Here is a 25,753-nt window from a genome sequence, read left to right on the forward strand (position 1 = left end):
CCCATCCTCAGGCCTTCCACCAGGACCCAAGCCTCAGACCTTCCACTGGGAGCCAGGACCCAGGACTCAGGCCTTCTAGGAACCAGGAACTAGGACCCCAACCTCAGGCCTTCCACCAGGAGTCAGGACCCAGGACCGAAGTCTCAGGCTTTCCACCAGGACTCAAGACCTAGGACCCAAGACCTAGCCTCAGGCCTTCCACTAGGACCCAATACCCAGGACCCAACCTCAGCTTCCACTAGGACCCAATGCCCAGGACTGCAAGCCTCAGCTTCCACCAGGACTCAAGACCCCAACCTCAGGCTTTCCACCAGGAATCAGGACCCAGGACCCAAGTCTCAGGCTTTCCACCAGGACTCAAGATCCTAGGATCCAAGACCCCATCCTCAGGCCTCCTACCAGGAGTCAGGACCCAGGACCCAAGTCTCAGGCTTTCCACCAGGACTCAAGACCCTAGGACCCAAGACCCCATCCTCAGGCCTTCCACTAGGACCCAATGCCCAGGACCCAAACCCTCAGCTTCCACTAGGACCCAATGCCCAGGACCGCAAGCCTCAGCTTCCACCAGGACTCAAGACCCCAACCTCAGGCTCTCCACCAGGAGTCAGGACCCAGGACCCAAGTCTCAGGCTTTCCACCAGGAATCAAGACCCTAGGACCCAAGACCCCATCCTCAGGCCTTCCACTAGGACCCAATGCCCAGGACCCCAAGCCTCAGCTTCCACCAGGACTCAAGACCCCAACCTCAGGCTCTCCACCAGGAGTCAGGACCCAGGACCCAAGTCTCAGGCTTTCCACCAGGAATCAAGACCCTAGGACCCAAGATCCCAGCCTCAAGCCTTCCACTGGGACCCAATACCCAGGACCCAAGCCTCAGGCTTTCTACCAGGACTCAAGACCCTAGGACCCAAGACCCCATCCTCAGGCCTTCCACTAGGAGCCAGGACCCTGAACCCAAGCCCCAGGTCTTTCACCAGGAACCAGAAGTCAGGACCCAAGCTTTAGGCCTTGCCCCTGGAGCCAATACCCAGGACCCAAGCCTCAGGAGGCCTTCTACCAGGAGCCAGCACCCATGCCACAAAAGTTACACCTGGACCGAAGTGACAGAAGCCTTTACCTTGGAGTTAGTTGCAGTGAGAATTTCCTGGGAATCAGGATACATGAGTTCTACTTGCACTCCACATAGACCCCAGGACCTGAAATCAAGGACTGCACTGGTAAGTAGAGTGTGCATACTTCAAACTTGGAGTCCAGATACAACACAATCCACTGGGTGTCAGGAGAGACTAGCATCCTATTCAGAGTCTCAGGTAGCAATCATTCAACTTGGAATCAAGAAACACAAGTCCTCCATTTAATCAAGAGCAACAAGCTTTCTACAATAAGTCAAGACACAAAAATCCCACTTCAAGTCAGGGGCAATGTCTGGTGAGTATCCTTCTTGGTAAGTATTATTTAAATATCTCCCTTGTTTGCATACTAGTATTCTATTTAATTACAGGAGTTTCAAGGAGGCAGAAGCATCACACTTGAAGACAGGACACAAGCATTCTTCTTGGTGCTATGAGGCTCAAGGCTCCATTCCCCTTTCCTCTTGGTTCTTGCCTTTTGTGGGTGGTGAAGCCAACACCTGTGCTTATCTAGAAGCAGATGTTGCCCATTGTCTCCAGAAACACTCGTTTCCTTCTGTTCCTGGAGAATTGGGGATTCCCTTAAGATGCAAGTGCTGACCTGTACCTGGAGACAGAAGCCTTCCATTGGAATCAGGATCAGAAAACATTCCCTTGGAATTAGGAGACTCAGTCATACTCACGGAGATCAGTGAACATTCCACTTGAAGTTAGAAGATACAAGCCTTATATTTAGTGGAGCAGGAAATATTCCACTCGGATCCAAATCTTCCCTTGGGAGTCTGGAGCTGGAAACATTCCACATGGAGCCAGGACACGTCTTCTACTAGAATCAGGAGGAGGTAGCACTCCACCCGCATTCAGGATCACTAAGCATTGCTTCTGGAGTTAAGAAAGAAATCTTCCACTGGGAGTCAGGATCACCAAGAAACGCTTGGAGGTAAGAGAAACAACTTCCACTGGGAGTGAGCAACAGGAAATAGTCTGCTTGGATACCAGATCAGCAAGCATTGTGTCTGAAGTCAAGAGACCCAAGCCTTCCACCTGGTATCAAGATAAGCATTCCCTTTGAGTGTGGATACAAGTCTTTTGCTGGAGGTCAAGAGACACAAAAATCCAATCCAATTCCAAAGAATCTCAAAGGCAGAACCCAAGTATTTCTGTGACCCTAGAGACCCAAGTACTCTCTTTCAGCAGAAGCACACATTCTCCCAGTGCCTGTACACTCAAGCATGTACCTTTTGGAGATGTAAGCATTTTTTTTGAAGACTTTTTAAAAAATTTTAATTTATTTTGAATTATCAACAATCACTTCCTTAAGCTTTTGAGTTTTAATTTTTTCTCTCCCTTCCTCTCCACCTCCCTCCCCAAGATGGCAAGCAATCTGATATAGGCTATCCATATACGTTCCTATTAAACATATTTTCACATTAGTGATGTTGTAAGGAAGAATTAGAACCAATAGGAGGAACCATGAGAAAGAGGAAACAAAACACAACAGAAGAAATAAAATAGCAAATAGTACTGTCCTGTGCCTAGAGAAGTATTTCTTTTGAAACAGAGGTATTACCTTAGGCCTAGAGACAGAAGGATTCCTCTTGGTGCTTTTGTGCTTGGAGACCTGAGTTTTGTCTTATTTCTACAGAAGAAAGTATTGGCCTGTTCCTGGAAAAGCAAGTATTTCTCTTTGGTATAGTCAGAAACATGCATTCTTTTTGGTGCCAGGACGCTCAAAGATTCCCCTGGGTCCCTGGAGATGTAATTATTGCCCTCCACCTGTGAAGAAAAGGATTCTGTTGTTTTGCAAGAGCAACCCCCTAAATTAGTTTTAGAAAAAAATTTATTAGGGCATTTGGTAGAAAGCCACAAAGAAGATGGGGGTGGTGACTTCTTAGCCAAGTCTTTTGTGAGGTTACTTTTAGAGTTCAGACAAAGGCTGAAGGACATTTACCTAATTGGCTTCACCTAGGCAGTAGGTAGTCTCCAAGAGAAGGGCAATTTGATATGTACCTCGGCAGTTAAGTCAATCTATTTTGGAGAACCCAAAACAAGAGCTGAGGGGACCCGAAACAAACACTGGCTGGGATCTAACCAGTTCTCACAATCATTTGCCTCTCTGAGGTCAACCTGACCTCTACAGTAAGATTTTTGGGTTAGATGATGTTTTAGCCCCATAAAGATAGGTTCAAACATTAATAGATGATAAATAATAATTCACAATTGCGTTGGTACATAGGGAGAAGATGTTTCCTCTTGGTGCCTGGAGGAAAGAAAAAGATTCCTCTCACTTGGAGGGAAAAAAAAGGATTCCTCTTGGTGCCTAAAGGAAAAAAGGATCCCTCTTCATCCCTCAACAAAGAAAAAGGATTCCTCTTGGTGCCTAAAGGAAAAAAGCATTCCTCTTCATCCCTCAACAAAGAAAAAGGATTCCTCTAGGTATCTGTGGAGGGGGAAAAATTCCTCCTGATGCCTTGAAGGAAAAAAAAATATTCCTTTTAGTACTTGGAAGGAGAGGAGATTCTTCTTGGTGCCTGGAGAATTTAAAAAAAAAAAAGAGAGATAATAAGCATTCTTCCTGATCCCCGGAGGAAAAAAAAGATTTCTCTTGGTACCTGGAGGTGAAAGAAAAAATGATTGCTCTAAGGGGAAAAAAGGAGTCCTTTTGGTGCCTGGAGGGGAAAAAAGGAATATTCTGTTTCTGAAGGGGAAAAAAAAGACTCATCTTGGTACCTGAAGGGAAAAAAGAATCCTTCTTGGTGCCTAGAGGAAAAAAAAGTATTCCTCTGGGTGCTTGAAGGGAGATTCCTCTTTATGCCTGGAGAGACAAGTATTACCCTGTGTCTGGAGATTCCTCTGTGTCTACAGAAGCATGCATTACCCTTGGTATCTGGAGACTCGGGAATTCTCAATGGTCCACAGAGATGTAAGTAATGTCCTATGTTTTGTTTTGTTTTGTTTTTAGGCAATTGGGGTAAAGTGACTGGCCCAGAGTCACACAGCTAGTGAGTGTTATATATCTGAGGCTGGATTTGAACTCAGGTCCTCCTGACTTGAGGGCCAGTGCTCTATCCACTGAGCCACCCAACTGCCCCTTAAGTATTGTCCTATGCTTAGTGAAATCAGTATTCTTGGGCTCTCAAGAGGCACATGTGTTATATATCCTGTGCCTGGAGACAAGGATTTCTTTTGGTGCCTGGAGAATATAAGAGGATTCCTCTTGGTGCCTAAAGAAAAAAAGGATTCTTCGTGGTAACTAGAGGGCAAAATAAGATTCCTCTTGGTGCCTAGAGAGGCAAGCATTACCCTGTGTCTGGAGACCCCTCTATGTGTACAGAAGTATGCATTACCGTTGGCACTTGCAGACTCAAGGATTTTCAATGATCCACAGAGAGGTAAGTATTGTCCTATGCCTACTGAAGTCAGTATTCTTCTTGGCCTCACCAGAGGCAGATGGTTTTATCTTGTTCCTGGAGACAAGGATTTCTTTTGTTGCCTTGAGAAAAGAAAAGGATTCCTCTTAATGCTTAAAGAAAAAAGATCCTTGTTGGCACCTGGAGGGAAAAAAAAAACATTCCTCTTAGTGCCTAAGGAGAAAAGGATTCCTTTTGGTACCTAAAGAAAAAAAAGGATTCCTCTTGGTACTTAGGGAGAAAAGGATTCTTCTTGGTACCTAAAGAAAAAAAGGATTCCTCTTGGTGCTTAGGAAGAAAAGGATTCTTCTTGGTAACTAAAGAAAAAAAGGATTCCTCCTGGTGCCTAAAGAGAAAAGGATTCCTCTTGATGCCTAAAGAAAAAAAAGATTCCTCCTGGTGCCTTAAGGAGAAAAGGATTCCTCTTGATGTCTAAAGAAAAAAAGGATTCCTCTTGGTATGTGGAGGGAAAAAAACAGATTCTTCTTGGTGCTGAGGGAGAAAAGAATTCTTCTTGATGCCTAAAGAAAACAAGGATTCCTCTTGGTATGTGGAGGGAAAAAAAAAGATTCTTCTTGGTGCTGAGGGAGAAAAGAATTCTTCTTGATGCCTAAAGAAAAAAAGGGATTCCTCTTGGTACCTGGAGGGGAAAGAAACAATTCCTCTTGGTGCTTAGGGAGAAAAGGATTCTTCTTGATGCCTAAAGACAAAAAGCACTCCTCTTGGTACCTGGAGGGGAAAAAAAAAGATTCCTCTTGGTGCTTAGGGAGAAAAGGATTCTTCTTGCTACCTAAAGGAAAAAAAGGATTCCTTCTGGTACCTAGGGAGAAAAGGATTCCTCTTGATGCCTAAAGAAAAAAAGGGATTCCTCTTGGTACCTGGAGGGGAAAAAAAAAATTTCTTTTGGTGCCTGGAGGAGGAAAAAAAAATTCCTCTTGGTGACTGGAGAGGCAAGTACTACCCTGTGTCTGGACATCTCTCTATATCTACAGAAACATGCATTGCCCTTGGTACCTGGGGAGACTCAACGATTCTCAATGGTCCATGGAGATGCAAGTATTGTCCTATGCCTAGTGAAGTCAGTATTGTTTTTGGGCTGTCCAGGGGCAGATGTTTTATCTTATCCCTGGAAACAAAAGGATTTCTTTTGGTGCCTGGAGAAAAGAAAAGGATTCTTCTTGGTACCTAAAGAAAAAAAGGATTCTTCTTGATGCCTAAAGAAAAAAAGGATTTCTCTTGGTGCTGAGGGAGAAAAGGATTCTTCTTGGTACCTAAAGAAAAAAAGGATTCCTCCTGGTGCCTAAGGAGAAAAAGATTCCTCTTGATGCCTAAAGAAAAAAAGGGATTCCTCTTGGTACCTGGAGGGGAAAAAAACAATTCCTCTTGGTGCTTACAGAGAAAAGGATTCTTCTTGGTACCTGAAGAAAAAAAGGATTCCTCTTGGTGCTTAGGGAGAAAAGGATTCTTCTTGGTACCTAAAGAAAAAAAAGATTTCTCTTGGTGCCTAAGGAGAAAAGGATTCCTCTTGATGCCTAAAGAAAAAAAAAGGATTCCTCTTGGTGTTTAGGGAGAAAAGGAATCTTCTTGGTACCTAAAGGAAAAAAAGGATCCCTCCTGGTGCCTAAGGAGAAAAGGATTCCTCTTGATGCCTAAAGGAAAAAAGGGATTCCTCTTGGTATCTGGAGGGGGGAAAAAGATTTCTTTTGGTGCCTGGAGGAGGAAAAAAAAATTCCTCTTGGTGACTGAAGAGGCAAGTACTACTCTGTGTCTGGAGATCCCTCTGTATCTACAGAAACATGCATTGCCCATGGTACCTGGGGAGACTCAAGGATTCTCAATGGTCCATGGAGATGCAAGTATTGTCCTATGCCTAGTGAAGTCAGTATTGTTTTTGGGCTGTCCAGGGGCAGATGTTTTATCTTATCCCTGGAAACAAAAGGATTTCTTTTGGTGCCTGGAGAAAAGAAAAGGATTCTTTCTTGGTACCTAAAGAAAAAAAGGATTCCTCTTGGTGCCTAAAGACAAAAAGGACTCCTCTTGGTACCTGGAAGGGAAAAAAGATTCCTCTTGGTGCTTAGGAGAAAAGGATTCTTCTTGGTACCTAAAGGAGAAAAGGATTCCTCCTGGTGCCTAAGGAGAAAAGGATTCCTCCTGGTGCCTAAGGAGAAAAGGATTCTTCTTGGTATCTAAAGAAAAAAAAGTTTCTTCTTGGTACATAGAAAAAAAGGATTCCTCTTGGTATCTGGAGGGGGAAAAAAAGATTCCTCTTGGTACCTAGAGGGGAAAAAAAAAGATTTCTTTTGGTGCCTGGAGGAGGTTAAAAAAAAAAAAGAATTCTTCTTGGTGACTGGATCAGTATTCTTCTTGGGCTCCCAAGAGGCAGATGTGTTATCTATCCTGTGCCTGGAGACAAAAGGATTTCTTTTGGTGCCTGGAGAAAAGAAAAGGATTCCTCTTGGTGCCTAAGGAAAAAAAAGATTCTTGGTGCCAAAGAAAAAATGGATTTCTCTTGGTGCCTAAGGAGAAAAGGATTCTTCTTGGTGCCTAAAGAAAAAAAGGATTCTTCTTGGTGCCTAAAGAAAAGAACAATTCCTCTTGGTACCTGGAGGGAAAAAAAAGATTTGTTTTGCTTCCTGGAGGAGTTAAAAAAAAATTCCTCTTGGTTCCTGGAGAGGCAAGCATTACCCTGTGTCTGGAGATCCCTTTATGTCTACAGAAGCATGCATTACCCTTGGTACCTGGAGACTCAAGGATTCTCAATGGTCCATGGAGATGCATGTATTGTTCTATGCTCTTGGGCTGGCCAGAGGCAGATGTGTTATCCTATGCCTGGAAACAAAAGGATTCCTCTTGATGCCTAAGGAACAAATAGGATTTCTTTTGCTGCCTAAGACAAAAAAAAAGGATTCCTTTTGGCACCTAAAGAAAAAACGGATTCCTCTTGGTGCCTAAGGAAAAAAAGGATTCCTCTTGGTACCTGGAGGAGGTTAAAAAAAAAAAAAGAATTCCTCTTGGTGACTGGATCAGTATTCTTCTTGGGCTCCCAAGAGGCAGATGTGTTATCTATCCTGTGCCTGGAGACAAAAGGATTTCTTTTGGTGCCTGGAGAAAAGAAAAGGATTCCTCTTGGTGCCTAAGGAAAAAAAGATTCTTCTAGGTACGTAAGGAGAAAAGGATTCTTCTTGGTGCCTAAAGAAAAAAAGGATTTCTCTTGGTGCCTAAGGAGAAAAGGATTCTTCTTGGTACCTAAATTAAAAAAAAGAGTCTTCTTGGTGCCTAAAGATAAAAAGGATTCCTCTTGGTCCCTGGAGGGAAAAACAGGATTCCTCTCAGTACCTGGAGGGGAAAAAAAGATTTCTTTTGGTGCCTGGAGGAGTTAAAAAAAAATTCCTCTTGGTTCCTGGAGAGGCAAGCATTATCCTGTGTCTGGAGATCCTTTTATGTCTACAGAAGCATGCATTACCCTTGGTACCTGGAGACTCAGGATTCTCAATGGTCCATGGAGATACAAGTATTGTTCTATGCCTAGTGAAGTCAGTATTCTTCTTGGGCTGGCCAGAGGCAGATGTGTTATCCTATGCCTGGAAACAAAAGGATTCCTCTTGATGCCTAAGGAACAAATAGGATTTCTTTTGCTGCCTAAGACAAAAAAAGGGATTCCTTTTGGCACCTAAAGAAAAAATGGATTCCTCTTGGTGCCTAAGGAAAAAAAGATTCTTCTTGGTGCCTAAGGAGAAAAGGATTCTTCTTGGTACCTGGAGAGAAAAAAAAAAGATTTATTTTGGTGCCTAGAGGAGGTAAAAAAAGAAAAAGAATTCTCCTTGGTGACTGGAGAGGCAAGTATTGCCCTGTGTCTGAAGATCCCTCTATGTCTACAGAAGCATGCATTACCCTTGGTTCCTGGAGACTCAAAGATTCTCAGTGGTCCATAGTGATGTAAGTATTGTCTTATGCCTAGTGAAGTAAGTATTCTTCTTGGGCTCTGCGAGGCTAATGTGAAAAATGATTACTGCCCTTTTGGTCCTTGGTGATAAAGTTATTCAACTATTCCCCTTGATGCCATGTGATGTCTACGTTCCTCTTGATGTACCCAAACCAGATTTCCCTTGATGCCAAGAGATGCCTTTTGTGACTAGAGATGCCATCCTAAAAATGTGATGACTCAATATGGAATCATTTCCTTTATGAATGAAGATATAATCAAATTACACTATTTCCCTTGATGCAAATATCTCAGTGATTTTCTGGAAAATCAGATATTCTACTTGTTTTACAGAGTCACAGATTTATGGAGAGCAAAAAAGACTTCTTGCTTTCGGAAGAGGTTCCCTTGCTTTCCAGACAGGCAAGCATTCCAGTTGGTGTCCAGATTCCAGGAGATTACAGTATTTCACTTGATGCAAGTATTCCAGTCATTTTCTGGAGAATCAAATATTCTATTTGTTTTACGGGAGTCTGAGGCAAAAAGTCTCATTGCCTTCTGGAGAGGTTGATGAGAACTTCCACTTGGCATCCGGAAATGTCAATATTCCAGGAAATTACAATATTTCCCTTGATGCAAGTATTCCAATCATTTACTGGAGAATCAAAGATTCTACTTGTTTTATGGGAGTCAGTGGTGTTTGAAGAGGTAAAAAGTGAAAAAAAAAACCCTTGTAGAGAGGCATGCATCCACTTGTCTGGAAATGCAAATATTCTAGGAAATTTTTTGTTTTATGGAGTCAGAGGCAAAAAGTCTCATTGCATTCTGGAAAGGCAAGCATTCCATTTGGTGTTCAGAAATACAAATATTCTAGGCAATTCCAGTATTTCCTTTGATGCAAGTATTCCAATCATTTTCTGGAGAATCAAATATTCTATTTCTTTTATGGGAATCACAGATGTTGGGAAAGGCAAAAAGTCTCCTTGCCTTCTGGAGAGGCAAACATTCCACTTGGTATCTGGAAATGCAAATATTCTAGGAAATTACAATATTTCCCTTGGTGCAAGTATTCTAATCATTTTCTGAAGAATCAAACATTCCACTTGTTTTATGGGAGTCACAGGTGTTTGGAGAGGTAAAAAAGAAAAAAAAACTTGTCTTCTGAAGAGGCATACATCCACTTGTCTGGAAATGCAAATATTCTAGGAAATTCCAATATTTCCTTTGATGCAAGTATTTCATCATTTTCTGCAGAGTCAAATATTCTACTTGTTTTATGAAGTCAGAGATAAAAAGTCTCATTGCATTCTGGGAAGGCAAACATTCCACTTGGTGTCTGGAAATGCAAATATTCTAGGAAATTCCAATGTTCCCCTTGGTGAAAGCATTCCAATTATTGTCAGGAGAATCAAATATTCTACTTGTTTTATGAGAGTCAGAGGAAAAAAGTCTCATTGCCTTCTGAAGATGCAAGCATTCCACTTGGTGTCTGGAAAGGCAAATATTCTAGGAAATTCCAATACTTCTCTTAATGCAAGTATTTTGATCATTTTCTGGAGAATCAAATATTCTACTTGTTTTATGGAGTCAGAGGCAAAAAGTCTCATCACATTCTAGAGAGGCAAGCATCATTCTAGGTGATTCCAGTATTTCCCTTGATGCAAGTATTTCAATCTTTTTCTGGAGAATCAAATATTCTACTCTTATGGGAGTCACAGGTGTTTGGAAAGGCAAAAAGTCACCTTGCCTTCTGGAGATGCAAGCATTTCACTTGGTGTCCGGAAATACAAATATTCTGGGAAATTGTAGTATTTTCCTTGATGCAAGTATTTTAGTCATTTTCTGATGAATCAAATATTCTACTTGTTTTATGGGAGTCAGAGGCAAAAAATATCTCATTGCCTTCTGGAGAGGCAAGCATTTCACTTGATGTTGAGAAATCCAAATGTTATAGGAAATTAGTGTCCAGACAGGTAAGTATTCTGGAAATTTGGCATCCAGAGAAGAAAATATATTTTGCCTGGTTTTTGAAGACTCAATTTTATCCCCACTTGGTTCATGGGATCACAATTTTTTTTTTCTTGCATGGTTTCTGGAATCCACAATGTACATGGAGTTCCATGTATACATTTTACGTGGAATCTACAATCTTATAAACCCACTCAGGTTCCAGAATATAATTCCCGCCTTCTCTGATTGACTTCTAGAATTTTTTTCCCCTCCATTTGGTTTCTGACATTGTTGTCCCTCCCTTGGGTTTCTAGAATATAAGTTGTATTTATTGTGCCTGGTTTCTGGAATCTATAAATTTTTTCCCCTATGCTTGGTTTCTGGAGCACACACCCACACACACACTCTCATGTTTTTTTCCTCCCTAGTAGGAGTTGGCGGATTTCCCCCCCCCCGCTTTGTTTCTGGAATTTTGTCCTGTGCTTGATTTCTGGAATATTAATTTTTCCCTGCCTGGTTTTTAAAATCTACAGTTTTGTCCTGTGCTTGGTTTCTGGAATTTTTTTTCCCTGCCTGGTTTCTGGAATCTCCTTTTTTTTAACCTGTTTTTTTTTCCAAATCTACAATTTTGTGTTGTGCTTGGTTTTTGGAATATAAATGTTTTTCTCCTTTATTTCTGGAATATAATTTTTCCCCCACCTGGTTTTTGAAATTTACAAGTTTATGTTATGCTTAATTTCTGGAAATATTTTTTCATGCTTGGGTTCTGGAATCGTCAATTTTTTTCCTGTGCTTAGTTTCTTCAATTTTCTTTTTTCCTGCGTGGTTTCCAGAATCTGCACATTTTTTTCCCTGTGTTTGGTTTTTGGAGTCTGATTCTTGTGTTTTTTCCCTAGTTTCTTGAATTTTTTCATCAGTTTTTCTCCCTGGAAGCTAAAATAAAAGTTCCCTCTCCACCATACTTGGTTTAATGGGATGTGGATTTTCTCCCCTTATTGTTTTTTTTTTTTTTGGAATCTGCTTTTTCCACTTGATGGCCATAAGTACAGATTCTTAATTTTCTGTTGGTAAGTATTGATTGGTAAGTATAATACAAATTTGTAATTTTTTTTTGTGGCTTTGGTAAGTGCCACTTTTTCTCTAGGTACTGATCACAACATTTTTATGTGCCTTCTGGGAAATGAAGTCTTCTTCACGTTTTGTGGAATACAAATTATTTGGCTGCTGGGAGACCCAACCCATCCTCCTTGGTTTTATGGAATACAAGTTTTTTTCAAAAATTTGTGGAATGCAAACTTGTCTATCAGCTCAGACATCCAATCATTCCCTTATTTCTTGTGGAATACAAGCTTTCTTAAAAATTTGACAGCTAGGCACTCTAATCCTCCCTCCTTGGTTTCTGGAATTAATGGTTTTGTTTTATTGGTGACTCTGGGATCCAATTCCCCTTGATCTGTGGAATACAAATTTTTGAAAATTGGTGACTGGAAGAGCCAATCGCCTTTTTTATCTGTGGAATACAAATTTTTAAAATTTTCCAGCTGGTAGATCCAGTCATCCTCCTTGATCTAGGAAATGTAAATGTTTTTGAATTGGCATTTGAAAGATCCAGTCATCCCTTTGATCTGTGGAATACAAGTTTATAACTGGCAGCTGGGCAACATAATTGTCCTTTTTGGTTTTGTAATACAATTTTTTAAAAAATTGGCTGATAAGATTTAATCAACCACCTTTGTGGAATACAAATTTTTTCTTTTTGATTTGGTATCTGGGAGATCAAATACAATTGTTAGTTTTGTTTTCTTTTGTTTTAATTTGGCAGCTAGGAGATCCAGTCAACCTCTTTGATTTGTGGAATACAAATTTTTTAAATTTGGCAGCTGGGAGAACTAATCATTTTCCCTGCTTTCTGCAATAAGATTTCCTCTCCCCCCGCCCCAATTTGGCAGTTGGGAGATCTCTTTTAGTTTGTAGAATAGAAGTGTTGGGTTTTGGGGAGGGGGGTTTTGTTTTTGTTTTTCATTTCATAGCTAGGAGAGCCAATCATCCTCCTTGATTTGTGGAATACAAAATTTTAAAATGTGGCAGCCGGGACATACATCATCCTGCTTCATTTGTGGAATACAAGTGTTGGGTTGAAAATGAAATTGGCCATTAGGAGATCCAATCATCCTCCTTGATTTGTGGAATACGATAATTTTAAAATTTGGCAGCTGGGAGATCTCAACGTTCCCCTTCATTTGTGGAATACCAAGTGTTGGTTTTTGTTTTTTGTTCCTTGTTTTTTCTTTCAATTTGGCAGCTGGGAGATCTCAACGTTCCCCTTCATTTGTGGAACACAAATGTTGGTTTTATAGAAAATTGGCAGCTAAAAGATCCAATCATGTTCCTTGATTTGTGGAATACAATTTTAAGATTTGTCAACTGGGAGATCTAATCACCCCCCTTCATTTGTGGAATACAAATTTGGTTGTTCTGTTTTGCAGCTTGGAGATCTATTAGTCCCCTCTTATTTGTGGAATATAATTTTTAAAAATTGGCAGCTGGTTGATATAATCTTGTTTTGTGGAATACGAGGTTTTTTGTTTTCCTTTTATTTTTCATCTGAGAGATCTAATTATCTGGTGTTTTGTGGAATACAGGGTTTTTTCCATTGGTATCTGGGAGATCTAATCTGTTTTGTGGAATACGAGGCAATTTTTTTCCACTTTGGCATCTGGGAAATATAATCTATTGTGGAATACAAGGTTTTTTCCTATTTGGCATCTGGGAGATCTAGTCCTCTCATTTTGTGGAATATAAATTTTTGTTTTAGTTATTACATTTGGCATCTGGGAGGCTCTAATCTGTTGTTTTGTGGAATACAAGGTGTTTGTTTTTTTCCATTTGGCATCTGGGAGAGGTAATCATTCCTCGTTGGTTTTGGAATATAAGTGTTTTGTTGGGTTTTTTTCCTCCACTTGGCAGCTGGAAGTTCTAATCACCTTTTATTCATGGAATATATTTTTTAATTTGGCAGCTGGGAGATCTCATCGCCTTTCTTGTCATGTGCAATATAAAGTTTTTAAAATTTGGCTACTTTGAGATGTAATCAATGTCACTGGTTTGTGTAACAGAAGTGTTATGTTTTTGGTTTTTTTAATTTGGCAAGGAATGTTTTCGTTGATTTTGGTGGCTGGTCTTTCTAAATATATACCTTGGTTTTTAGAATAAAAGTTTATAAATTGGCAGCTGGGTGATCTCTTTGGTTTATGAAATATAAATTTTTACAGTTTAGTAGCTAGGATTAGACTATTGACTCCTTTTCCCCTATCCTTTGGGTTTGCTTGTTAAATGCAAACGTTTAAAATTTGGCTCCTGGGAGATACAATTGAACCCTATTTCCTTGGTTTATGAAATTCAAGTTGTTCTTTTGGGTAACTCTGCAAATTACCCTTTTAGATTACAAAATGGTCTGTTATTTATTTTAGTTGGCTGTTGGGAGAACCAGTCAACTCCATTGGCTTATGCAATACAAGTTTTTGGTGCTTCAGTTGGTATCTAGGAGATCTAATCAATCCCCTTGGATTATGTAATACTAGTTGTTTTAATTGGCAGCTGGGAGATCCAGTTGATTTCCTTGCTTTATGCAATAAAAGTTGTTGCTGTTTTAATTGGCAGCTGGGAGATCTAGTCAACTCCCACGGTTTATGTAATATCCGCAAGATAAGTTGTTGCTCTTAATTGGCTACTGTAAGATCTAATGAATCCTCTTGGATTGTGTTATTATACGAATTGTTTTCATATGCTGCTGGGAGATCAGTGACCCACCTAATTTAAGCAATACAGTTTTTTGTTGGTTTAATTGGCAGTTGGAACATCCAGTCATGCCCTTTGCTTCATGGAAGAAAAGTAGTGTGTGTTTTTGGTTTGTCTTTATTTTAGAAGCTGGTAGATCCCCTTGGTTTGTGTGACAGGAGTAGTCCTTAAACTATTGGTCTGGATTTCCAGGTGTCCCCTTTGGTTTTTGTTTTTTTAATTTGGCTGGAAGCTCCAATTTTCCTTTTTGATTTGCTATGAGATCCAATCAGCCATCTTGGTTTGTGGAATATGCTAATGGTTTGTGGAATATGTTATTGGTTTGTGGAATATGTTATTTTCTTTGGCAGCTGGGAGATACAACCATCTCACTTATTGTGGAATACAAGTTCTTATCCTTGTGGAATACAAAATTTCCTTTGGCACCCTGGAGATCCAATCGTTGTGGAATACAAATTTCTTTTTTGGTCGCTGGGAGAATTATTCATCTCCCTCTTTGTGGAATACAAAGTTTTTTATTTCGCAGTTGGAAGATCTGTTGGCCCCTTTTTGTTTTTTTGCTGGCTGGAAGAGTGAACCATCCTCCTTGGTTTGTGGAATACAAGTTTTTTTGGGTTTGTTTGATTTTTTTTGGGGGGGTGTTTTTCTTTTGGGGGTGGCTCCCTGGAAGGATCTCATCATCATCCTTGGTTTGGAATACAAAATTTATTGTTCCTGTTCATTTGTGGAATACAAGATTTTTGGGGGGTTTTGGTGCTTGGAAGAAATCATCATCATCCTTGATTTGGAATACAAAATATCCTCTTCATTTGTGGAATACAAATTTTTTTGGTGGTTTCTTTGGTGCTTCGAAGATCTCATCATCCTCCTTGGTTTGTGGAATACAAAATTTCTCATTCTTCATTTGTGGAATACAAAGTCTCTCGGGGGGGGTTTGTTTGGCGCTTGGAAGATCTCATTATCCTCCTTGGTTTGGAATATAAAATTTATTGTTCTTTGTGGAATACAAGGGAATTTTTTTTTATTTTTATTTTTTGGTGCTTGGGAAGATTTCATCATCCTTGGTCTGGAATACAAAATTTATATAAGGTCTCTCGGTGGGGTTTGTTTGGTGCTTGGAAGATATCATCGTCCTTGGTTTGTGGAATACAACTCATTTGTGGAATACAAGTTTTCTGGGCTGTTTTTTGGTGGTTTTTTTTTTTTTTTGGTTTGCTTGTTTGTGGTTTTTTTTTTTTTATGGTGCTTGGAAGATATCCTCCTTGGTTTGTGGAATACAATTCATTTGTGGAATACAAGTTCTCTGGGTTGTTTTTTGGTGGGATTTTTTTTTTTGGTTCATTTGTTTGGTTGATGTTTTGTTTTTTTTTTATGGTACTTAGAAGATCTTATCCCGCTTGGTTTAGAATACAATTTTTTTTGGCTTTGTTTTCTTTCTTTTTTTTTTTCCTTGGAAGATTTCCTCATCATGGTTTCATCACATTTGGAATACAAAAATTCATCGTTCCTCATTAGTGGAATATAAGGATTTCTTTCTTGTTGTTTATTTATTTATTTATTTTTAGTGCTTGGAAGATCTCAGCCTCCCTGGTTTGGAATACAGTTTTTTTTTTTTGCGGAATATATGTTTTTTGGTTTTTATTTTTTGTGCTTTGGGTTTTTTTGGTGCTCGAAGATCTCAGAGACTCCCTGGTTTGGAATACAATTTTTTTCTCTCTGTGGAATACAAGTATTTTGGTTTTTATTTTTTGTGCTTTGGGTTTTTTTGGTGCTGGAAGATCTCATCCTCCTCCTTGGTTGGAATACAAAATTTACTGTTTGTGGAATACAAGTTTTTTTGGGGTGTTTTTGTTTGGTGCTTGGAAGATCTCATCATTTTTCAGGGTGTGGAATACCTTTGTGGAATACAAGCTTTTTGGGTTTGTATGATGCTTGGAAGATCTAATCCTTTTTGGTTTGTGGAATACAAATGTTTTTTGGGGGGTTTTTTTGGTGGCTGGCATTGGTAAGTGGAATTGGTGTTGGTAAGTGGGAACATCCTACTTCATTTAGGTAAGTCCCAATTTTTCTCTTGATATTTGGAATATGTAAATATTCTAGAGTATCCCTGGGCAGGGTAGGGCGAAGGAATACCACATCTGTCTACAAGACAGAAGTCTCCACTTAGCGGAAACTATTGCAGAGTAAGAGGAAAATTATACTTAAGGCATTATTCCCCATCCTTTTTTATAAAGCTGAAAGTAATAGTACTGGATTTGGAATCAGGTGGAATGAAGATGCTCTTGGTTTGAATCTCTACTCTGTCACCTGGACAGTGTCTACATGACAAGTAGTCTCCACTTAGGGGAAAGTATATTGCAAAGTAAGAGGAAAAATGTTATACTCAGAACATGACTTCACCCACCTTTATAAAGCTGAAAGTAACATTACAGTATTTTGAATCAGGTAGAAAGTCCTTGCTTTAATTCTCTGGTCTGTCATTTTTCTCTAGACCTCCATTTACTCATTTTTAACACGAGTTGAGATTTAGTTGACCTTTGAGGTCCCTTCCACCTCAATTCTGTGAATGTCAAACTTTCAGCAGTCTACAGTAAAAGACATGTTTAAATATAAAAATAGCCTTTCCAGCCCTTATGACTGTGTATTAATATGTATAATTTGTTTTCTAGGTGTGGTGCAAGCCCTGCATGGAAGCACTCAAGCAGCCCTCCAGGTCATTGGTTGGATCCTTTCATTGTGGACTTCTGGACCAGAATCATCCATGTTGAAGGTATAGGTCTTTTCTGTATCTTTAAGGGAATGTCTCATGTACATGCGATTTCGGGTCCTTTAAATAATCAGTGTGCATCTAAAACTCTGTGGGGGCCATTATTTTCATTCTCTATGTTCCTTACTTATCATTCTCTGCATCATGGAATGCAGTGGGCCATTCTGTAGTCTGTTTAGCCATTTCCCAAAGAGTTTGTTTCCAGGTTTTCTTTTTTACAAATATCTTTAGCAATAAGCACCATGAGGAAGTTTCCCCCTTGTTGCTAATGAGTTCCTTCAAGCATATTCCCTGTAGTGGCATTGCATTTAAAGGATATAGCCAAATTAATGATGCATTTGTAGTATGTGTGATTGTGCTCCAAAGATTGTGCCCCTTCTCGTTGTCACCATGCTGTTGTGAGTACGACCGTTTCCACACAACCCTTAGTTTTGTCATTTCCATTTTGCTGATTGACTGGGCTGATGGTATATTTGCACCTATTTACTTATATTCTGTGCTTCTGTGAATTGTGTCAGACAGTCCTTTGAACATTTATAGTGTCAGTGGATGCTGGATATCCCCCAGATGTTGTCTGACTTATTTCTATTTTCCTCTTCAATGAAAAAGAGCCAATATTGGAATTATAAACTGAGGGCCTGTTGGCCAGCAGCATAGGGGAACAGCTGACCTGGCACAGAGCTTAAGACCTTCCAATCAGGTCTGTGACATTTCAGAATAACAGGATGTACATTCCTCGTCTCAGATTCAAAAGCAAAGCACTGCTCACCCAAAATAATGGCTGTATCATAGCCTTATATAAAGTTTGTTGAACACACCAGGGTCCTTGCTCTATAGAAGAATCATGAGATTTAGAATTCCAATGGATCTTAGAGATCCCTGAGACCATTCATTTCATTTTACAGAGGAGGCAACTGAGAGCTTGAGAGGGAAAGGGATTTGATACTGTTTTTAAAAGGATATCATGCTTACAAGTACTTACAAGTGTCTTTTTTTTTTTCTTCATTCCCATACCAGTCACAACCCAGACCCACTGCTGAGGACACCTACCACACCTTGCTGCCCCGTGACCAGAGAAGAATACGGAGAAGATGACTTTTCACCAAGAAAACCTTTTGTTAATTAATTTCTTCAATAATTATATGTCTTTTATCATAACTACAAATCACCTCCAAAGACTGTAAGCTTCAAGAGGGCAGGCTATTTATTAATCTCTGAATTTGGACCACATTTTGTTAGTTTCCCCTCCTTCCTTGTTTATATCATGCTTTTGTGAACTCCCTTGGTGCTTCAGCAGAACCACCACTTGCTGCTTTCCTCACCTTTCCCCCCAGATCATGTACCCTGAATAAATGGTTTCTTTTTAAAAAAACTTTCTTGGTATTGAAAATGATTTCATGAGGGGAACTGGAACACAAGTAATCAGGAATCAGACTTTGTTTTTAATTCTGAAACTGTCAGTTGCAAGGCAAGAGTTTCCTCTTCTTGGCTCTAGGAAGATAACACATGTTGGGGTGGAGTCAGCCCTGGGACCTTGCATCTAAGATCAGAGAAATCATTCAAACTCACTATCAGTAAATAAGCTCCTTGGTCAGTGGGACCCTGGAAAGAGAACCAGAGCTGATTGACCAACTCACCCAACTGTCTTGGCTACAATATCCTTTGCAAAACGAGCTGGTTTGTCTAGATCCCACCTCTGAATCTCTGATTCTGCATCTAGGTTTAATTAAGCTCATTCTTTTCTTTGCCTCAGTTTCAGCCGATATCAGCTTGACATGGCACCATCCGATGGTGGAAATTCAGCCTAACAGAGTCAAGACCTTGTTAGCCTGACAGATGATTTCAATTTTAACACTGAGGCACTTGGGAAACCTGGATTTGAGCTACACCTATGATTTTTAGGGATAACCTCTGCTTTGTTTATTTATGCCAGTGGTTCCACACACCTGAGCTTAAAAATTCTCAAGCTTTCTACCAACTCTATTCACCTCTCATCCCCATACCCCCTCCGACCCCCAGTAGTTAATGATTTGTAAACAAACACCTATCTAACATTTAACTGGCCCTCTTTATAAGGCCCAATAATAATCCTTTGGTAATTCCCAGAATTCATCATTTCCATTTTTGTAGGGATATCTATATAGTAAGCACGACCAACTTTACTTGGTGGGAGGTGGGGAAGAGGAGTGTCTTACCAGTATATAATAATCCTGCTTCCTGGGCAGGCCTCTTTCTTTACATTAAATACCTTGAGACAAGTACATTCTACCTCCAGTCTTGGCTAATTCTCAAGGTATGAATTGGAAATGGGACTCATCTTGTTTGAAAGTCATTCGAATCCCATTTCTCTTATTCTTCCCCTCATCTCCTTGGTGGTGGGGTTTTATCCAACATTTAGAAAAGAGAGTTCTTCACCTAGGGTCCATGAAGTTGGATGCAGAAAAACAAATTCATCTTTATTTTCACTAACCTCTCATTGAAATACAACATATCTTTTAGTGATTTAAGGATATTCCAAGAAAGTCTGCCTTCAGCAGACTCTCAAGAGATCCATAACACAGAACCCCTGCTTTAGAAGAATTGAAAACATAGCCAAGTAATTTGCAAGGTGGTCGCAGAACAGGCCTGCTGGTCCTGTGAATCACAGCTGCTGCTACATTACAGGTTTTTTCAGTTTGGGAGGGTTTTTGGCATCAGTTGGAAAGGGGAACGGGAATGATAAAAATCTCCAAGCAATATTTATTCCACAGTTAGCCAGCACTCTGAGGGCAGAGTTAGGGATCTGATGGAATCAAGTCCACAAAGGAAGCTGCCAGGCCTCACTCCTACACTCTATCACCTCATCTTACTCCCCAGGAAGAGGATCTAGAAATCACTGAGACCCCACCTTGGCCTCCCAGCTCCCTAAACCCATCCTGCCCCACCCTTACTGGTGGCTCTGGACCCTTCATCAAGCCAGGACTTTTATCTGACAGCTCTTAGTAGGAAAAGGACCCTATTCTAGCTCGCTAGGGTTTGAGGAAATGAGCTGCCTGGAGGGTGGAGGCAGAGAGGAAAACCAGGTCTGCCAATAAGAGTGAGTCTCTTACTAGATGGCAGCATACAGCAGACAACCCATTGGCTTTTTTCCAGCACCTCAAGTTTGGGGGTGTAGGGGGGAGCCAGTCTAGACAATTGGTTAAGTGAAAGAAAGGCACTTCCTTCCCCTGCTCCATCCCGGGGACTAGGGGAGTCGAGTCCTCCACCTACCTTCAGCCTGGCCTCTAGAACAGACTTCCAGCAGGAACAGAAAAAGCCTGGAGATTCCGGACAAGTTGGAGCAGGTTCCTGCTTTCAGTAACGTAGGCAGTATCATGCCTGAGAGCCCAGAGAGACCCTGGACTTCAGAGAGGTGGGGTTAGGGGAGAATGTTAATTGCTCAGACAATGCGCTCAGGTGCAGGCTAAGCCCTGCTCCACCCCCCTCCCTTCAGGTTCTTTAGGTTCATTGGTTCTTCCACCTGTCATTCCTCTTCTCCAAATCTAGAATAAAGGATCAAGCAAGTCCCTTAGCTTGGAATTTCCTACCTCTCCAGCCATCCCTTTCCCTCTATACCTCATCTCAGCCATTCTCACTCGTCCTGATTTATATCTTGCCACTGGACCCAGATGGCTCCAGAAGAGAAAGTGCAGCTGGTAACTTTCCACAGCCCTCCCTCATTGAAATCCAATTCAGTTGCATGTCATGACATCACCTTCCTGATGCCATGGTCCTCCTGTTCGAGAAGGAAGGACAAACCACAACAGGGCCTGGTTTCTTCTAAAGCCAGGTCGAAGGGAAGACTCATCCTTTCACTGTGATCCTAAGTAGGCTTCTCATAGGAGGCACTCAGAAACAAACGGTCCCTTTCCATATCTAAGCCTCGCTTTTCTCAGTAAAGTTAGGGAGTCAGACCAGATAACCTCCAAGAGTCCTTTCTAGCTCTGACTTATGGTCCTAGGAATTTTCCTGGTCTATTTCCATCACTCAGTTATTTAGTGAGATCCTATGAGTGGGAAATCCAATAATCATGGAGAGGTAGACAGAACTTGGGGTATAGAGATAAGGCTTGCTCCCTCATGACTCCTAAAACCCCTATTTATTGACTTTTTAATGGATAAATGAAATAGTGGACATACCTGTACCAGTTGCTTGTGTGAAAGGGAAGAAAATATATGATATAGAGTAGAGCTTTATAATAAGACATCTATTCCTAGAACAAATTCAATACCTATTGTGTGCAAGGTACTAAAAGCACGAGGAGAAGGGGCTGATTCCAAGTTTAGTTAAGATAGTCTTAGGTGTCTCGGAGTTCCAAGTCTAGTGAATGTATTTTCTAAAAAGCCAGTTATCTTTGGGAGGAATTTGGGTGAACTCCTTGTCCTGCATCCCCTTCATCTATGCCTGTCCTCTCTCTGCCTTTCCCTAGGTATTGTGGCTGGAATATGTCTCTCACCTTCTTCAAAGCCTCTGAGGAATCCCTCCATTTGATCATGTGCTAGTAAAGCCCAGCCTTGTTTAACTTCTAAAATAATGGCTCCTGCCTGGAATGTTCCCTCCTTTCCTTCCACTCTTCATCTCAGCCTTTTTAGAGCTGATCGAACCTTCAAGGCCACTACAGATCACAAGTTTCCACACTGACTCTTCCTAGGTTAGTCCTCCATCAGCCTTTATTTCCACAGCTATAACATTTCTATTTCTCTCCTTACCCTTCCTTCATTCTTCCACCCCCCAGCTCTACTGACCCTGCTTCTATCTTCAGGTTCACATGTTTCCACATGCTTTATATTTTCTTGAGATAAAAAAGGTTCCATTAAGGTGCTCCTTGGATTCTGGCATCGAGGGTCTTAATCATTCCAGCTGAACAAAATTCTAGCTGGGCATACCATCTTAATGTAGGTGGGAGAAGGGACCTCCGTGAACACAGTTCCTTTGCTTACTAATGTCTATAGTGCTAATCCCCCAACCTTTCTGATTAGGCCTGTTCCTCCTGAACAGACCATGCTCTTTCACCCCTTTGCTACATCCCAGTTTGTGACTACTTCCTCAAGTCAGTTTATTTTCCATATTCTGTGCATTGGGTAGAACATGATCTAAAAGCATGTAAGGCTGTACCCACCCCAGCTCCTAATATTGTCTCTATTGTATTACTAGCTAGCCCTTGAATCCTCATGCATTTTCTTGTTAATATTTGTCCTCTGGGGTATATAGTTGCATAGTTTCTTGAGGACATTTTCTTGGTGCCCATCAAATTCTGTTTAAAACCACCTTGTTCACGTTGGTGAGCCTCCCTCTTGCCAATCATCATCCCTTGTGAGATGCACTCTGTGCCAAGCCAGAAGCTTGTTACTTGGGTATTATAAGGCATGGCCCTGCTCCTGGACACCATCTAGCTGTTACTTTTCTCTTTCCAAATCCCAGTCTTCAAGTGGAAAAAGAGATGACCACAGCACCTGTGTCCCTAAGTCTTTCAGTTTGGTATGCAAAGCTTTAAAGCAATGAGAAACATCCTGGATTCTTTTTGAGCCAAGTATTTGGTCTCAAATGAATCAGACGTGGTCAGCAGTAAGCAATTTTGATGAGCCTTGGGAGGTTCTCCATCACATCTCAGATCCATGCTGACCATAGAGAAGGTGGGATGCAAATACCATTAGCCATTCTGCCTCCAAGCCTGTTAATGAGAACAGGGCTGGTCTGGGAATTTGGGGCATTGCTGAACCTGCTGGTGTGATTACTTTAACTCCTGAGGTTAGAAGGGCGGGAAGCTGGCAGGTCATTCATTACACCCTGAAGAAGGCTCTGAAAAAATGGGAACCATATCTGATACCACTAATGGTAGGATTGCCTCCCCACTCCCACCCCCCTCACCCCTCTGACAGAAAGATATGAGCTATTAGTGAAAACAGAAAGGGTTTGGCATTCTGTGAACTGGGAGTTAGGTTTGATGACCCCTGAGGTCCCCTCCTTCCACCTTCACTGTTCTCTACTTTTATGCCCTATAATTAAACCCATCTGACCATTCCTGTTTCTAGAGAGATGTATAGACATCCATCCAGCTAGTCACTTCTTTGGCCCTACAATTTCAGAGTTAATTTCTGGTCAGCAAAAGTAGTCGTAGTACTCTACCGTCCTTGGTTAGTAGGCTAGCAAGCTAAATGTGACCTTTTTGAGGTGAGTGATTTTCCGAAACACTATTCCTTCGTCTATAGGCAAACCCTTCAGAATGCTATTGGAAAATGAACCTTAATTAAAAAACATAAACTTCAGAATCTAGTGACTGTGTAGGGAAAATTATGCCACAAATGGGGCCGGGGAAGATACTCAGTGCCTGGCACAAAATAGGTGCATTACAAACATGAGACTCAGCTCTCTGGTCACCAAACTCTACTGTCTAGTAGGAGTTCTTACCATGGTGGGGCATGACTTGTTAATACCTGGATAACTTTCAACATAACTATTTCTTTATGTTTTATTTTAGTCTTTTAAAAACCTTCTTCTGAGAGGGAGTCCACAGGCTTCTCCACGCTGCTGAAGGAGTCCTAGTGGGATGGGAGAATTCTCTAGGCAGGATGAAAAGACCCCACAGGCCCATCCTCACCTTGCTGCTGCTGCTGCTAGTGCTTGATTCAATTTTCCTGGTGCTTTGATACCAGGAAGAGGGTGCTCAGAGTGGCATGTACCTGTGTGCTGCCTCTAACCTTCCTGATTGCCTTCTGTTAAAGGGGACACCATCCTCCCAATCACCCAGGCTCCTAATCTAAGTGTCCTCTGATCACTCTGACCTTCCAGATCCAATCTCTTGCTACATCTTATCAATTCTACTTCCCACCCTCATCACCTCACATTTGGGCTATTGCTGCCCACTGGTTGATCTGTCTCCTCCAAGTTTCTCTTCACTTCATCCTCCATTCAAGCTATGGAATTGATCTTCCTTAAGCCCAAGTACCTTGGCACATCATTCCCACCCCACCCCCCATTCAATAAACTCTGGTATTTGCCCCCAGGATGAAAAAAAAATTACACACACACACACACACACACACACACACACACACACATTATCCTCTGGCTTTTAAAGCCCTTCATAACCTGGTCCCTTCCTACTTTTCCATTTTTCTTATTGCATCTTATTGCTCCTCCACCTACTTGTGGCAGTGGCCTCCTGGCCATTCCTCCCACTTGCACATCTCCAGAATCTGGCCATTTCCACTGGCTGTCCTCATTCCCTGGGATTCTTTCTCTCCTCATCTCTGCCTCCTCTTTCCACCTTCTTAACCTAGTGACTTCCCTCTGAGATTACCTCCCAATTTACCTTTGTTCGCTTCCCCATTAAATGATGAGCTCCCGGAGGGCAGAGATGGTTTTTGTTGACTCTATGAATTCCTGTTGTGTGATCCGGTTCCTTGGAAGAAGGTCAATCATTCCTCAAGAGAGCTTGTTCATGAAATCACTGCATGTGTATATCTGACGATGGCCCCACCAGGTGGCATAAAGGCTCAGAGCAGCATTCAACTACCCCCCTGCTTGAAACCAGAGCTATTTCAGAGCCTCGTGACACTAGGGGACAGAAACCCTTCCTTTGTATATTGGTGTATACATGTCCTATCTCCCACATCCTTGAGGGCAGGGAGTCTGCCCCATTCTTCATCTTCTTTCCCAGCTTTGAGTCCAGAGCTTGGCATACAGCAGGTGCTTAATAAATTGAAAAGAAACTTATTTATTTATCCTCCTGACAATCATTAGAATGGGTCAGTCCCACTCTGAGTTCAAAAAGCAGATGAAATGGTGTCTCTCCCAAACGCCCGACGCACCTATGTGGTGTTGCTTTATTCTGATGTCACCTACAGAGATTCCCCCCGCTCCCCCCCCCGCCGGGCTCTTATTCGTTTATAGAAAGCCCCCCTACCCCATATAAAGTGCTTGGAAAGGGGGCTGTGAGTTTAGAGACTATGGATCTGGGTTTTAGCCTTTGTTCCACCATTTGCTTGCTGTGGGGCCTTGGGAAGCCCTTTCCCCTCTCTGTGCCTCAGTCTCCTCCTCTGTACAATAGGAGGGGTCGAAGTAGAAGACCCCCAAAGTCTCTCAAACTTAGGTTCCTGAGCAGCAAAATACCAGCACACTTCTCCTTTTCGGACACCAGGTGGCAGGCTTTGACTAGAAATGGGGGGGGGGGAGGGGTGCACGCAGCAGCACTAGACACAAGGGGGAGCTCCAGCTATTGGTTGACACCGCGGAGCCGTGCTCTGCCGTGGCCGGCGCGGAGCAGATGTGCCCCGGGGAGCTTAGGAAGGCCTGTGGTGGCCGACGGTGATCAGGGCCGGTTAGAGGGGCGGCCGAGGCCCACACGAGGCTCGGCGAACGAGCGCATTCGGCCTAGATTAGCCGGGAGAAGCGGAGGCGGCGCAGAGTCGGGCAGCCTCTTTTATAGTTCCAGCCCCGTGCTCGGCCCCGCTGTCTGCCACTCGCTTAAGATACGTGACCTTGTGACAGAGCCCCTTCTTTTCTCTATGCCTGAGCGTCTTTCTCTGTAAAATGCAGGAAAATGCATTCAGTCGGTTCCGCAAAAGCCCTTCTACCCCCCGCCTTCTGAAACCTGAGACACCAAGCACAAGACCTTACCCTGCTCTGACATGAGATGGCGCGCCTCGACTACAAACAATTGACCCTGCCCACCGCGCATACACCCTGCCCCCAGCACTAGGTGGCGCTCCTCGACTAGAAATCATCAGCCCTGGCGCCCTGCGCAGACGCAGTCGGT

The 25,753-nt window shown here is 41.8% G+C and overlaps 1 protein-coding gene across 1 annotated transcript; it reads left to right on the forward strand.

Moving 5' to 3' along the window:
• The first annotated feature begins 242 nt into the window (after positions 1–242).
• LOC110196525 (uncharacterized) lies at positions 243–18,350 on the forward strand. The gene is made up of 2 exons (XM_078148002.1): positions 243–16,980; positions 17,995–18,350. Exon 1 carries the CDS (start codon positions 14,542–14,544, stop codon positions 15,562–15,564), a length of 1,023 nt encoding a protein of 340 aa, XP_078004128.1. The 5' UTR covers positions 243–14,541; the 3' UTR covers positions 15,565–16,980; positions 17,995–18,350.
• The last annotated feature ends 7,403 nt before the right edge of the window (positions 18,351–25,753 follow it).

This window comes from Phascolarctos cinereus, unplaced genomic scaffold (assembly GCF_003287225.1).
Source record: "Phascolarctos cinereus isolate Bilbo 61053 unplaced genomic scaffold, phaCin_HiC Scaffold_8;HRSCAF=390, whole genome shotgun sequence".
Classification (NCBI taxonomy): Eukaryota; Metazoa; Chordata; class Mammalia; order Diprotodontia; family Phascolarctidae; genus Phascolarctos; species Phascolarctos cinereus.

Bases quoted from the DNA above. Each gene is read 5' to 3' on its own strand.
- LOC110196525 (XM_078148002.1), top strand. From the start codon at position 14,542: ATGTTATTTTCTTTGGCAGCTGGGAGATACAACCATCTCACTTATTGT.